This window comes from Tupaia chinensis, unplaced genomic scaffold, assembly GCF_000334495.1.
Source record: "Tupaia chinensis unplaced genomic scaffold, TupChi_1.0 Scaffold000186_1, whole genome shotgun sequence".
In the NCBI taxonomy this organism is placed as follows: Eukaryota; Metazoa; Chordata; class Mammalia; order Scandentia; family Tupaiidae; genus Tupaia; species Tupaia belangeri.
In genome coordinates, this window is record NW_006159661.1 from 668,808 (window position 1) to 683,804 (window position 14,997).

Sequence of the window (14,997 nt, forward strand, 5' to 3'; positions counted from 1 at the left end):
AGCACTTTTTATTGAATTCAGTGTTCTTATAAGGATTAGGCATTAATATTGCACTTTACTTTTGCCTTAACCGAGTACCATATAAATCCTTTAAATAAGGTTCCCTACATAAATAAATGACATAATATATTTTAAGTCACAGATTGATATTTCAAATTTTAACTATTAGAAGAAAAGTGTATTCTACATTAAATAATGTCAAGAGTCAGTAGTGTTTTGTTTTTCACACTTGGGGAGATATTAGGCTGATTAATATAGTGCAAATTTTTTGCTGTGTTGTATTGTTAAGAAAGGAGACTGAGGGATCAGCAGTTAGCGTAATGGCTATGTTGCTGGACTCCCATGTAGTCAACTGCGGTTCAAGTCCCCGACCTGGTGGCTTAAACTCAAGCCAGGCGCATGTGTGTGCGTGCCCAAGATCCCGAGAGGAGAATGGAGGAGAAGGGATTGCAGTGTGGCCATCCCCACTGGGGGGTGGGGGGTGTGATTTCTTGCTTACTGTCTCTCTGTCTCTCTCTCTGTCTGGCGAGCGCATGCGCCCTATAGTAAAAATCTCTCCTCCCCCCCAAAAAAGAAGAAGACTGACTAGAATTTTAAAAATAGTGGTTCTCAGGGTCACCAGGTAGCATGGTGGTTGAGGTTCTGGACTCCCACGCGGCTGATTGGTTAGACACCCAGCAGCTTGAAATCACACTGAGCACATGTGCGTTTGTGCCTGCCCAAAATCCCAGAAGAGGGGATTTTGGCTTAGCCATTCCTCCCAGGGCTGATCTCTCTCTCTCTCTCTCTCTCTCTCGTGAGCACATGTGTCCTGTGGCAAAAACCCTTAAAAATAAAATAAATAGTGGTTTTGTAATTTTCTGGCTTCAAGATCTTGCACTTTTAAACATTTTGAGAACTCCAAACAGGTTTCCTTTAGGTCACATTACTATTTACCATACTAGAAATTAAAATGAGCCCCAGCTATGGTAGTGCTTGCTGGAAGCCAATTCTGATCAGACTGACAGCACGTAAGAAGCCTGAATCCTTGTGCTTGGGAGCGTGAGGCAGTAATTTCATGACAGCGAGATCATCTAAAACACTGCAGACACATACATATAGGAACATATACACAGGAAGTAATAATAATAAAATAGAAATCAAAGCAAATTTAAAGAAAATGTATATTTATAGAGCAAAGTAGCTTTATTTTCCATTTTTACTATTGCCTTTTTTTTTTCCTCCGAGAGAGATTTTTTGCTATAGGGTACATGGACTCACGAGAGAGAGAGAGAGAGAAAGTGAGAAATCATCTCCCGCAGAGGGGATGGCCATGTTGCAGTCCCTTCTCTATTCTCCTTGGGACTGGGCGTGCACACACCCGGCATGATTTTGAAGCCACTAAGTCTGGGGCTTGAACTATGATGGGCCATGTGGGAGTCCAGTGACATAACCATTATGTCACTTGGCTGGTTCCTTTACCTTTGTCTTCAATGTTCAATTTCAGTATAGTGGGAATGCACTGATACATTGTTTTACATTTTGTAGATCCTTCTTAGTGTTGATTTATGTTATGGAAAGTGGTTCACTTCCCATATGTGCTTCTGCAAAAAGATCTTTTGGTTAGGTCATGTGAAGAAAATTTGTCTTTACGCTAGTAAGTTATTAGTAAATGTAATAGCATATTAATAACCTTTTAAATAACTAGGTGTATTGTTTGGTACCACAGCAAAACTTTACAAATGTGGTGTCTTTTTAAATTTTTTTCAAATGCAGTATCTTAAAAGTGCTCTTTTGTATTAAAATCTGTTGGTTTACCTTGTAGAATGGATTTTTTAACCCATATGTGTTTTTGTAATCTTACATGAAGCATTAAGGAAATACGATCCATTGATTTAAGCTGACTGTCCAAATGTTAATGTATTTTATTATATATAATGGGAAAGATTACATTTGTTGATGTCAGTCCTATTAGAAAATGTCTACCATTATTCAAAGCATTAATTAGTCAGGTGATCATATCGCAAGGAAAAATCTTGTTGCTTGAAAAACATGCAGTCTCATCAGTGCTTTTTCTCAAAATAACCATCCTACTTCAGAATGCAGCAGAAGCGCTTTATAAGGCATATGTCCTGTCTTACAAAACATTTAACAATCATAAACCCAAGGATAGAGAGTTTATGAAATTATTAACATGTATTACTTTTTTTTTTGGAGAGGTTTTCGCTAAAGGGCGCATGTGCACTCCAGACAGACAGAGAGAGACATAGAGACAGAAAGCAAGAAATCACCCCCCAGGGAGGATGGTCACCCCGCAATCCCTTCTCCTCCATTCTCCTTTTGGGATCCTGGGCATGCACGCGCACGCACCTGGTGTGAGTTTTAAGCCACCAGATCCGAGACGCGAACTGCAGTCGACTACGTGGGAGTCCAGCGACATAGCCATTACGCCAACTGCTGGTTCCCAACATGTATTACTTTCAGTTGAAAAATTTAAATTGCAGTTTCCTACAGGTGATGAAATACAGTGTTTTCCATTGAAAAGTGGGTGGAAGTTTTTTAATTTGTGCTGATGCTTCAGGATTTTTGTCAGCCATTGCTTTTGCACCATCAGATGCTGTGATTATGGATATATAAGGTCACAGAATTAAAACTGTGTCTTAGGTTTGTTAAATATGAAATCCCTTTGACTTTGTACTTCCTTTAAGTGTCTTGTGGGGGATTGAGTACAGCTTTTATAATGGAATGTTGCTTTATATGTAGTTCTGGGATCTACCATATTTTTCTTCATTTTTTTATCATCTGTTAATTTAAGTATACTTGAATGATAAGCTTTCAGGAATACATGTGTATAATTCTTTCCTTTGAAAGGTGCAGAATCTTACAAACATTTTAAAGATAGGTTAAAAATCTTGCCTTTTGGGTTCTGTTAAAATTCTTGAATGAAGGCACCTCATGAAGGTGGAAACTTTAGAATTGTCTAGGCCAACTTAACCACTACTTTCTGCATGACCTTGAGTAAACTGTTCAACAGCTCTGTGCCTCAGTTTTATCTTCTCTGAAATGAGATAGCAGCAGGCCTACCTCATGGGGTTGATTAAATAATTTAAAACTGAGTTTTCATCCATCGTTTGATCACACTACAGTGTTTGGGATAATGGTTACTAATAAGTAGTGTCACTTTAAACCATAACTTCTAATTTTTGTGAAGTAGAGTATCATTAAAATTTGTTTATTCAAAATCACACATTTATCAATTCAACTTAAAATATATTAGTAAGTGGACCAGGAGGTGACATGGTGGTTTAGAGAGGCGGATCCCGCATGGCTACCTATAATACATGGTTTGGGTCCTGAACCCAGTGGCTTGAAATCTATACTCAACAAATGTGCCTACATGCCCAAAATTCCAAGAGGAGAGAAGGGATTACAGTGTGGCCATTCTCCTTGGAAGATGATTTCTCACTTTCCTTGTGTCTTTCTCTGGCAAGCACAAGTACCCTATGACAAAAACCTTAAAAAAATGTGTGCGTATATCTATATTGTATGTATCATATGAATACATATAAAGTAATTGATAGGAAAAGTAAAGGTCTCATGCAATGCTTCTAGGGTAGCACAATTGTAGTAAAATTCTTAAAGTGATTCCACATATCGATGTTTGTTATATTAAGTGATAAGGAGAAATACCGTCTAAATTTCAGTTTATAAAATCATCTTAAATTCAATCTTTGCCTTTTTAAAATTTTACTAAATGGATGAAGCAGTGAGCTTTTAGAAAATAATAGCAATCTGAAGACATGACTAGGAAGCTAAAAACGTCTGTTGCTTCTAAAATATTTATAAAACGATCATTAGACAGTATTCTTTTTCTTAAAACTTTAAAGTTGCATAAAATGGTATTCAGTAATTTTAAGATACTTCCAACATTGGGCTAGTGGGTGCTGTATTGATTAGGGCACTGTACTTCAGCGTGGCTGATCACCCTTTGAGTCCCAGACCTGGTGACTTCCATTCTCACTTTCCCTGTCTGTCTTGTCTCTGGTGAGTGCATATGCACTATGGCAAATTAAAAATGCTGATGATAAATATAATTAAAAATTCTTTTTTAAAGGGATACTTCCAACATTAATAAATATGAGTGTACATGTGCTTAGTGAAAATTCTATAGCATGCAATATGAATTGGTATTTTAATATAGTGATAAGCTATATCAGCATGGCATATTCTAAGATATTTTAGTTATCTGAAGAAAGATATATTAGAACTCAAGCCAATTTATTAACAAGAGAAGTGAACTATACTGACTGTTGGATAGTTGACTTAAATCCATAGATTTTTTCATTATGTTAGTAATTTTCTCACGACATTGATGATAAAAATGGATTTAATCATACTAATAGCAACATTGCTAATGGAGCTAAACAGTATTATTATATAATGTGATATATAGAGCTAAAAATATAGAGATGGTAAAAAAAGATTTTGTCCCTTCCCCCTGCCAATGAATCATAGGCCTCTGGTATTTAAGTATTTAAGGTATTCAAGAGGTATTTGAAAATTGAGGTTTCGGGACTGGCCGATGGCGTGATGGTTAAAGGGTGCTGGACCTCGCACATGACTGACCAGTTCGAGTCCTGGTCCTGGCAGCTTGCTTTCTCACTCTCTCTGTCTCTGTCTCTTTCTGTCCCTCTCTGGTCAAATTAATATTAATAAATGGACAAATAAAGTTAAATAAAATAATTTCTTTTTTGAAAAATAGAAGTCTCAAACAGACTATAATAACTCACCATCTGTTATTGGTTAGACATTGCTTTCTTCACCTTACACCGTAGAGGCAAATCCAAAAGCATAATTATAAATCAAACTCTTTGCTTCAGAAACATAATCATAAAATTCATGTTTTTTACTCTATGATACTAGAATGTAATGCGTTTCTCAGTAACAAATACCTACTGTAAATAATGACGAGATGATTGTGGATGTGCTAAGGCATTCATGTTACCAGCAGGTTCTGGTTAATGTTGAGGAAATGGGTGCTTGGTTTGATGCATTGAGAGTAGTAAGATAAGTGTTTTAGAAGAGCTCAAAAAAAATTTTTTTTCTTTTGCTGTAGGGTTTGTGGTTTCGTCAGAGACAGACCGAGAGAAAGAGAGAGAAGGTCAGAAATCACCCCTCAAGGGGAATGGCCACTCTACATTCCCTTCTCCATTTTCCTTTCTGGGTTTTGAGCATGCACTCATATGTGCCTACTGTGTTTCTCAAGCCACCAAGTCCAGGGTTTGAACCTCACAGTTGACCATGTGAGATCTAGCTACCTTAACCACCATGCCACTGGCTGACCCCCTAAGATAGTTGTGTCTTTTTTGCTTGTTGGTTGTTTTTTTCATATAATGCTTGATCCGTTGCCAATTGTTTATAGTCCAGCTTTTTTGAGGGGGAGGAGGGAGAGGTTTTTGTCGTAGGGCGCATGCGCTTGCCAGAAAGACAGAGAGACAGAAAGCAAAGGCTGCAATCCCTTTTCCTCCATTCTCCTCTTGGGATCTTGGGTACTCACACACACGCGCCTGGCGTGAGTTTAAGCCACTGGGTCCAGGACTCGAACCATGGTCGACTACATGGGAGTCCAGCTACATATCCATTATGCTAACTCCTGGTCCCTATAGTCCAGCTTTTTTGTAGATCAATAATGATCTCCTCTAATAGGCAACATCTTCATCAGAAGAGAAAAATATGTTTTAAGACAGTTAAAACAAAGCTTTTAGAAAAACTTGGTGTTTAGAGTTTCCAAACAATGGGACAGTATTCCAGTTTTTTATGACCTGCTTTTGTAACATTATAGCTTCATTTACGATTACCTTTGGCCATCTCCATTTAGGTTAGATGGTCATTTTTATAGCCGCATTTGCTGTCATAGCATGTATGGTTTCATCATGGGCTTTTGTTTCCTTTATTTCCAGTTTTATAGATGGTTTTCACTAGTAGTTTGTATTTTTTAAATGGAATTTAAAATGATTGTTTAGATTTTAATAAAACTTTTTAAAAAAGTTAACATGCTTTCTTTAGATTTAAATATTTCAATAATTATGCTTTCTTTAGATATAATTAGTACCTATTTCATGTCAGAATGTTTTTTATAATTGCTACTTTTAACACACTGGTCCAAAATTGAAAATGGTCATCAAATCAAGTGGAAATTATAATTTTATTATATTATCTGCAGTAATTTTACCAAAAGAATATCAAAGTTAATTTTATCTAACTATTGTTAATAAATGAATTTTTAGGAAGCAGTTTCTGCAGTGATTTTTCAGATATTTGAATATTTGAATGACTTACCATGTTGTGTTTAACCTCAAGAATTCATTATTTCAGAATTTGCCAACTGTGTAACACTTTCATTCAGGGTTTCAAGCAAAATCATTGGTCTATTAAAGGAAAGCAAAGGTGATGACTTCTGTGGTGTATTTATAGGTCCTAGGTAGAATAATGCATGGGTAGTTAAGTAAAAATGCAGGACTGAATTATATTACTTAGTAAGAAATGTAACTTTATTTTTAGCTTAGTGGCCTACAGCTGTTTTGCATTTTATGTTTGACTACATTTCAATGTAAGCATGCTAACAGTCATTTCTATTTGAAGACGTAAGTGATTTGAAGACGTAAGTGACCTGGAAGTAAAAAATAATTGTCTCTCATGTTTCTTAGTACTAAATTTTACTTTGCTTGACATCTAAGCATGTATCTTTGATGTGTTGGAATAAAAATATTAAAAATAACTGTAGCAGATTTTATGTAATCTAGCTCATTGAATCTTGGCAATATAAAGTGGGCACTCTAAGTTCTTATATATTTAAGCCGTGGAGACTAAAGTTTCTTTTTAGCATTCTTACTAAGTAAATGATGTTGGAAAATATCAAAATTTTTAATGGAAAGTGATGTCCCAATTCACTCTCTTCTTTTTGATTTTAGATGGGAAATGTAAAGTCATAAGATCAATAGGTTGACTGTGACAACTATGTTTACTTACAGAGAGAACAGGAAATGAGAATGGGTGATATGGGTCCCCGTGGAGCAATAAACATGGGAGGTAGGGATTTGAAGTAAAAGCCTTGTGTAACTTGTAATTCTTCGGGAGACTGTGTATGTTGTTTATGGTATCTGCATAACAGTAAGAAACCAAAATATGGAACCAACACTTATAAAGGTGAAATAGTTTACATTTATTAAATTGAGATAAAATAGTTATAGTAAAAATATATGCCTCTGAAGAAATTTTTCATTTTATTTGAAGACTAAAAGATGGATTATGTTTTCATTGGTTTACTGAAAGAAACCTGCTAATATAAGGCAGGTTTTGATACAGCCTGAAATTAGTTTCAGTCGTTGTATGATCCAATACAACTTTGTCATTACACTTCTAACATCAAATTTCATGGGTTTATAGTGTTCTTTTTACCTAGAAATTGATAGTTTCTGATATGTACTATTTTAAACTTTCAGAGCATTTCATAAGTTATTATTTTTTTAAATTTGTCAAAGGGCACGTGCACTCACTGGAGAGAGAGAGCACCATGGAGCATAGTCATACTCCAGTGCCATCTCCCATTTTTCCCTCCTTTTGGATTCCAGGCACATACGCAGATCTGCCTGACATGTTTTTCAAGCCTCTAAGCCAGGACTACTTGATTGAGTATGTGGGATCCAGCTGCTTTTTAATCACCAGGTCGTGAGCTGGCCCATAAATTTCCATTTTAAATTAGCATTTTGTATAACTTCCAAACTAATTTTATTCACTTTACTGAATATTTAGTCCTTTCTCCTTTACCATAGTATTGTGCACAAAAGCACACGTTTGACCTCTATGACTTGTCAAGGAAATTAGATGTGTCTTTAGAGTTGATGTAGTTTTTAAAGAAAGTGTCTATAATTGCAATTGTAATACTGATTGACTTCTGTATAGCTAGGTAGTCAGGGAAGTAGTACCAAGTAAATAAGCTGAGGAGAAAATAAGTGTGGAGTATCATAGGTGTTACTAAATCTGAAGTGGTATACGTTTTAAAAAATTGGATGATGAATTCAATTTTATATACTCATTTCACTTAAATTGTCCTGCAGAAGATGTAACGTAAAATCTTATTACATATCACAAATTTGCATACTGTTTTAAAGATTGCATTGTTTTGGCATTGAATATATATAGCATGGATGATTAAAAATACGGTATATTCCTAGGATATGTAGCGTGTGAAATAAAATTTGGTAAGACATATAAAGAATGCAATGAGCATTTTTCATGATCAGTTTTTTAAAAAATACCTGATGCCAGTTCTTCACTACTGTTCAGATCACTTTGAATCTTTGTTGCTGTTGGTCAGTTTTCTTTCTGCCACCAAGTGGTTGCTGAGCATCTCTCACGTGCAAAGAATGCATAAACATGACCCTTGTCCATAAATAATTCAATAATGAAGATAGTGCAGTGGATACATGAAATAATTAGTGAGCCAAGAGTATATAAGTTCTAAATTACGAGGCAAAGTTGAGTATGTGGTAATGTACTAGTGGTTCTGTATTTATGTCTTTTTCAGAGTAAATTCTGGGATGGTATATAAAATAATACTTATGGTTTTAAAGATTGTAAGAGTGAGTTTATTACAGATTTTAGGCAGTTTGAAAAGTCATTAATCATTAGATTGTTATTAACATCAGAACCAAACTTTAAAATGGTACAAAATTTAAAACATTTGTGATGGTGCAGAGAGACTTTGAAATTATTTTTTGTTTGATTAGCAACTTTATCAGAAAAATAGGAGAATACACCTTTAGATTTCTTATTAAGTTGGCAATTTAAGGGAACTTAAAAATGTTAGGACATTTTATTCATGAGGGAACCATATTTACATTTATTCTTCCAAAGTTAAGTTCGTTTAATTTTGTCTTCTCTAGACTTTGTTCAGTGTGAGATTTCAATGTGAGACTTTATCATGATGACTTACTAAATAATTACTACTTCCAGTTTGGTGGCTGTTGTAGTGGATATATCTGTCATATTCCATCAAGTTACATTGATAGCATGTAGCAGTATATTTTCTAGTGTATCACCATCATTTATAGCAGATGAAAGGTAGATAATAAAATTGCTTTTCAAGTAATCATATACTAACATTTCTCAAGTTTATAAATTTAATTTTTTTATCGCCATGTTGTAGAATATATAAGTACTGAACGTAAGACTCTGAAGTCAACTACTGATAGTTGGAAAATTTTTTTATGTGTGCCTATAGTTGTATAGTTATTTTTTAAACTAAACACACAAGTTAAATGTAGTAATTATTGTTCTATTAAAGAGAAAAAGAAAAAACTTAACCCTTAATGCATTTTTTTTGGGCGGGGGGAAGTAGAGATAAGATGCCTCCTGGAGACTATTATCCACCCTTCCTCATTCTAGTTTGTGGAAATACATTAAAAATGACAGTAGCTATCCTAAGGGAATGATAGAAGTATTCTCGGATAAAGTGTGAATTTTTTAGTAAGAACATCATGGCATTAAGGAAGCAAGTTCTTCCTGTAAAGTTCCTAGGCTCCAGAGAATTGTTTTAGAAGAGCAGTAGTGTGATGCCACAGACTGGTAGAGAGTAAGACCTCTTCCTCACAGCTACTGTCTTAAGACTAAGCCATAGAGAGTTCTGTTGCTTTAGGCGTTAAGTTAATTAATTCAATTAATTTGTTTTATTAATTAAAACTTCTTTTTATCATGTATACTTGAGACATCAAGTTCTGAGTGTCAGAAAATTCATATATATTATGAAATAATAGAAGAAAACCCTAAATTAGAATCAATCTTTTTAGGAATTTTCAATGATAATTCTAGTACTTATAGAGAAACAATTCTTCAAAGAAAATACCTAAAAACACTTGAGTTTTAGGCACATCACATATGTTCTATTACAGCTCAGACACAGTTGATTTGCTAGATTGATATCTTTTTAATGAAACATTTGAAGTATATCTGACCATCTCCATTTCTAGAATTTTTGCATATGAGAAAAATCCTGCTGCATTACTATTTTAATCTGTAATTGGTTACAGTTGCTTTTAAAAGTAAGTTTTGTCATGATGAGGCTGTTGGGTTTTTGTTTAGAGTACGTATTTCATTACAAAATTTAAATAGCACCTTCTGTAATTTTTGGAGGTATTCAGTAACTATTTAAAAGTCAAGGGGTTAGTTACAGTGACCTTGATATATATTGCAGGAAATCGTTCCTTAATGTAATTTTTATGCCAATATTTTTAGCCATGACTTTAAGAAAATTAAGTGGTTTCCCAATGCTAATCCTTTGTTCATTTAAATTGGTAGTATGTAGTTACCATTGCTAGGGATTATTTGGTTTTAAAGCATACTATAGGAAATAATTCTGATGTTTATAATTTTCAAATTTATAATCTCAAATATCCAAAAATAGTTGATACTTGACATTGGTTTATGCACATTTGTTTTGGGGATGAAAGTTATAGAAGTTAATATTCTTTTGCAGAGCAGGTAATTGAGTGTCTCATTCTCAAGGAAAAAATGATCTTGATAATAGTTTCATGTGTATATTGCATAAATATTGTAAGTTTTTAATGTTTGCTCAACTAAGCTAGGACAGCTCTAAGTATAGATTGTTTTACGTAGATGCGTTTAGCCCAGCACCTACTGGTAACCAAGGTCCTCCTCCAATGATGGGTATGAATATGAACAACAGAGGAACTATACCTGGCCCACCAATGGGTCCTGGTCCTGCCATGGGACCAGAAGGAGCTGCAAATATGGGAACTCCAATGATGCCAGATAATGGAGCAGTGGTAATGTATCATAAACATTATTTTGATTATATTCAGTAATATACTCTTTTGCCCCAAAGATAACTTCACACTTAACATAATTTGGCATCATTCACTCTTAACATGTTTTGGCAGTAGAGGTCAACGGCCAGTGAAGACAAAGTGATTTTGTGAAGTTATGTGTGGATTTATGAAAGACAATTTTTTTTTTAATTGTCAGTGGGTGTGTGCACTCACCAGAGAGAGGGAGAGAACAAACAAGCACCCCTGATAGGATGTGGTCACACTGCAATAATTTTTCTCCATTTGTATATCCTGTTGGTATCTTTGGCTCGCACGCACACGTGACTCTGGTGTGTTTTCAAGGCATCAGGGTCAGGATTGAAACTGGTGGTTGACCGTCTGGGATTGAGTTCCCAGAGTATAGTGCTTGCCACTACAGTATGTTCGGCCCATGAGAGATAATTTTTAATTAGCCAAAGTGTTAGGATAATCATACATGGTATGCTTTTGTACTTTAATATATAACAAATATGTTGTTAATTGAGCTTATTTTTTCAGTGCTTTTATTTAGTATCCTCCTTTTCCTAGTATTCAATGTAATGGCAAGTATTTTAGGATTGTGTTCTCTTCCTTTACATTCAGTGGGGACGAAACCCCAATATGTGTGAACTAAAACTTACTAAACTAGACCATTTTTAGTAAGCATTTTATATAGAAAGATCTCATGTCATGATTTATTTTAAATAATTTAACTGGAAAGTAATCAACAAAGTTTTTTTTTAATAATTATTTTATTTTTAACTTTTATTTATTTATTTTAATTTGACCAGAGAGGGACAGAATGAGAGAGAGAAAGTGAGAAAGCAAGCCACCAGGTCCCGGACTTGAACCATGGTCAGCCATGTTGGAGTCCAGCACCCTTAACCACCATGCCATCTGCCGGCCCCAACAAAGATTTATTTTATAATTTAAATTTACATTGCTGGGTTCTTTTCACGGAGTAGTTATGTTTGTTACCCGATTTAAATAAGACGGTTTTTGTCCTGATCTGAGAGTGTGAAGATATCTTTATGTGGGTTAAATATAAAAACAAAGGCTTTTTAGTTGTAATTATTATATTTTTATATCAGTAGCAATACTCTGAAAACCTTTTATCATTTTCTTTAAAGTTTGTCCCTTTAAATGAGGCTTTCTATTGGTAAAACATTTTATTTGGTATTTGTTAATGGTTGTTCGAAATAACATTTAAAGTAAAAAATTGGCAATTGTATATTTCAAAAAGGTAGTTTAGGATTACCATATCAAGTCTTAAGGCACCATTGCTAAGAAAGAAAAGGCACTGCCTATTAACTCACATGTGATATCAAGTAAGTCCATCATGACCACAGAGAGTGAAAGTTTAAAAAATAATGCATCTTAGAATGGTGATTGCAGTGTTAATCATTTTAAAATTTACATACTACAAATGCAATCTTTTAAGAATTTGGAAAAATTGGACATGCTGACAACTGAGTTTTTTGCTTTACGTGATAGTTTGTACTGGGCAGCTAAGAGGCAGTGCTATAATATGTTCTGTAAACTGAAGTGTGGGCTGCAGTTCATGCATTTGTTTCCTTTAGTAGAGATTTTGTTTTGTAGTAAAATGTCTGACAGCTAGTAAAAAACTAACAGTTTTGGTTAAATTTCTTTGTAGCATATAACCAATACTAGCTTAGAAATAATATTAACTGTCCCCTTTTTCTACCCCTCTCACTGAAATTGTAAACTTGATTTAACACCCTTCTTGGTCTTTTTTGTATTGACATTTTACTAGTACACTTGGAAAGTTTTATTCAGACTTTGAGGTTAATATGTGTGGTTATTGTGAAGTTTTTCCAGAATACGTGATTTGAATGTTTAATGATATTAGAAGTAAATGTTATAAAATTATCAAATTTTTAAAACTAAATTTATTTTTCCAATAATAATCTTTCAAGGAAAATACCTCAAAAGCTTTCATATTGTTATCTTATCACAGTTCTTTGTGTTATGTTTGTACTAGTGCTGTCTTAAGATTGGTGTTGAAATACTTAGAATGTTTACTTTTTAAAAACAGAATGTGATGCTGCTCTCCACTTATATTTCTCTGCATTAAATTTTATTTTCATACACAGTGTAGTTTCATGCAATAAAAGCTTTCAAAAAAGGATCAGAGCAGCATTATAATATTGATCAGGCTTAAAATAGCATTTGCTTATGTCATAAAATTCATTTCTTTTAAATGAAATTGGGGCATAGCATTAGTAATATGTAAATCTGCAGATGCTGCTTTTTTCTTTTTTTTTTTTTAAACATAGTAACTAATTAAATTGCTCCTTTCTTCCTTCTATGTGTGATCCTGATTCTGCTGGACTTTCTGCTGAACTTCATGACATCACCACTTGGGATTTTGCCAATTTTTCTTGTCACTTATATTTGGCGTGTTCCAAATGGACTTTATATATTCTGTGGTATTATAGCACAATGATAGATTTCCTCAAGGACCACCATCTCAGATGGGCTCACCCATGGGGAGCAGAACAGGTTCCGAAACCCCTCAAGCACCTATGAGTGGTGTAGGACCTGTGAGTGGTGGTCCTGGTGGATTTGGTAGAGGAAGTCAAGGGGGCAACTTTGAAGGCCCCAATAAGCGTCGTAGATATTAAACATTCTTTCATTCCTGGCTGTTTAGAACAAAAAAAATTCAGTGTATGCCTTTACACTTTTACCTGTTATCTGAAGAAATGGTTTTACTGTTAATGTATGTAGACTGAAATATTTTTCTTTTGTAAAACATGAGGTTTTTGTATTTTTCTTTATTCATAAGCTTTGTAGATTAGTGTAGTAATGATGCTCATCATTGTGGATGTTAAAAATGTGTTTGTGACGTTAGCTGAATTTAAGTATGCCACAGTACTGTGAAATCTATGTAGTTACTTAATCTCAATAAAGAAATCATTTTGGATAATTTTAAAATGTTACTAGTGGTAATTCTCTTATGGTTATATTAAACTTCGCTGTAACAATAATATTTTGATTGCATTAACTAATCCCAGCCATTTAAAAATTCAAAAGATTTTGCTTTTTAGTTTGTGCAAATAGCCCTGAAAATAAAAGCTTAGTGAAAGGTAATGTCAGTAGGGGTAGAATTGGGGGTGGGTGAGTTTTGGGAGTTTAATTTGTATAAATCATTCATTAATGTTCTGTGAAATTGAAGTTCTTGCCTACATTTCATATAGATTCTGAATATTCAAATATCCTAGGATTATTAAGGATATCTTTTGTCCTGTGCTAATTTTTTCAAATAAATCTTTTGAATCTTCAATAAACCTGTTTGAAGGCAAATCTCTTTTGCTTATAAAATGTGTAGTTTTAATCTTAATCTCCCATCATTTGTTGGGTGTCCGTATCTAGCTCTTACTCAATTATCATTGCACAGTTAGTGTTACGTTATTCTTTAAAACCTAACAATACAATTTATTGAGTTAGCTGGTAAGGATTTGCTATGTGTTTGATAGTGTATTTGGCATTTCTTGAGATGGTTGATTTCTAGAGAATTAAAAGATGGCTCAATTCTGCAGTGTTGTAGATATTCCCTCATAGTTTGATAATTCTCTCTAGTAAAACTTGTCTGACAGGCTAGGATTGTTAGTTTCCAAGGAATGCGGTTCTGGTGGTGACTTTTAAAAGCATAGAATCTCTAATCTGAGAATGTCTTGTATCATTGGAATCTGATTATATCCTTCTATCAAATACTTATTTTGAGTTTTAATACTATGAAAAAACTGATTTTTATCACATAATGTTTATTCTAAAACATAGTCATGCAGTTATATTTAAAGTGTTTTCACTTAAAATTACATTTAAGAAGTTATATTTAACTAATGCCACAAATTTAATTCATCAACCACTGATTATAGTATACTTATTTCTTACATCATATTTCAGTATGTTACTATATCATGCTTTAAGCACCTTGTGGAAACATAACATGCTATCTTAAATAAATACTGTAAGTAGTGCCTTTTATTTTTTCCACGGCGTCTGTTTTTGCTGGAAGGTATCTCTTGGGAAAAAATAAACTTGGTGGATTTAAAATATCACCTAAAAGCAGTTGGTTATGAAGTATAATTGAGATGCATTCTTTTGTATCAATTAAAATTTTCATATGTAC

General features: G+C 34.0%; 1 protein-coding gene across 1 annotated transcript in view; it reads left to right on the top strand.

Moving 5' to 3' along the window:
• PSPC1 (paraspeckle component 1) overlaps positions 1–13,799 on the top strand; it is a gene marked incomplete in the record, with an annotated part of 86,482 nt that extends 72,683 nt beyond the window's left edge. The window contains 3 exon segments of the mRNA XM_014587147.2: positions 7,011–7,068; positions 10,654–10,823; positions 13,304–13,799. Of these exon segments, the coding sequence (XP_014442633.1) occupies positions 7,011–7,068; positions 10,654–10,823; positions 13,304–13,489 (414 nt within the window).
• Between the last annotated feature and the right edge of the window lie 1,198 nt (positions 13,800–14,997).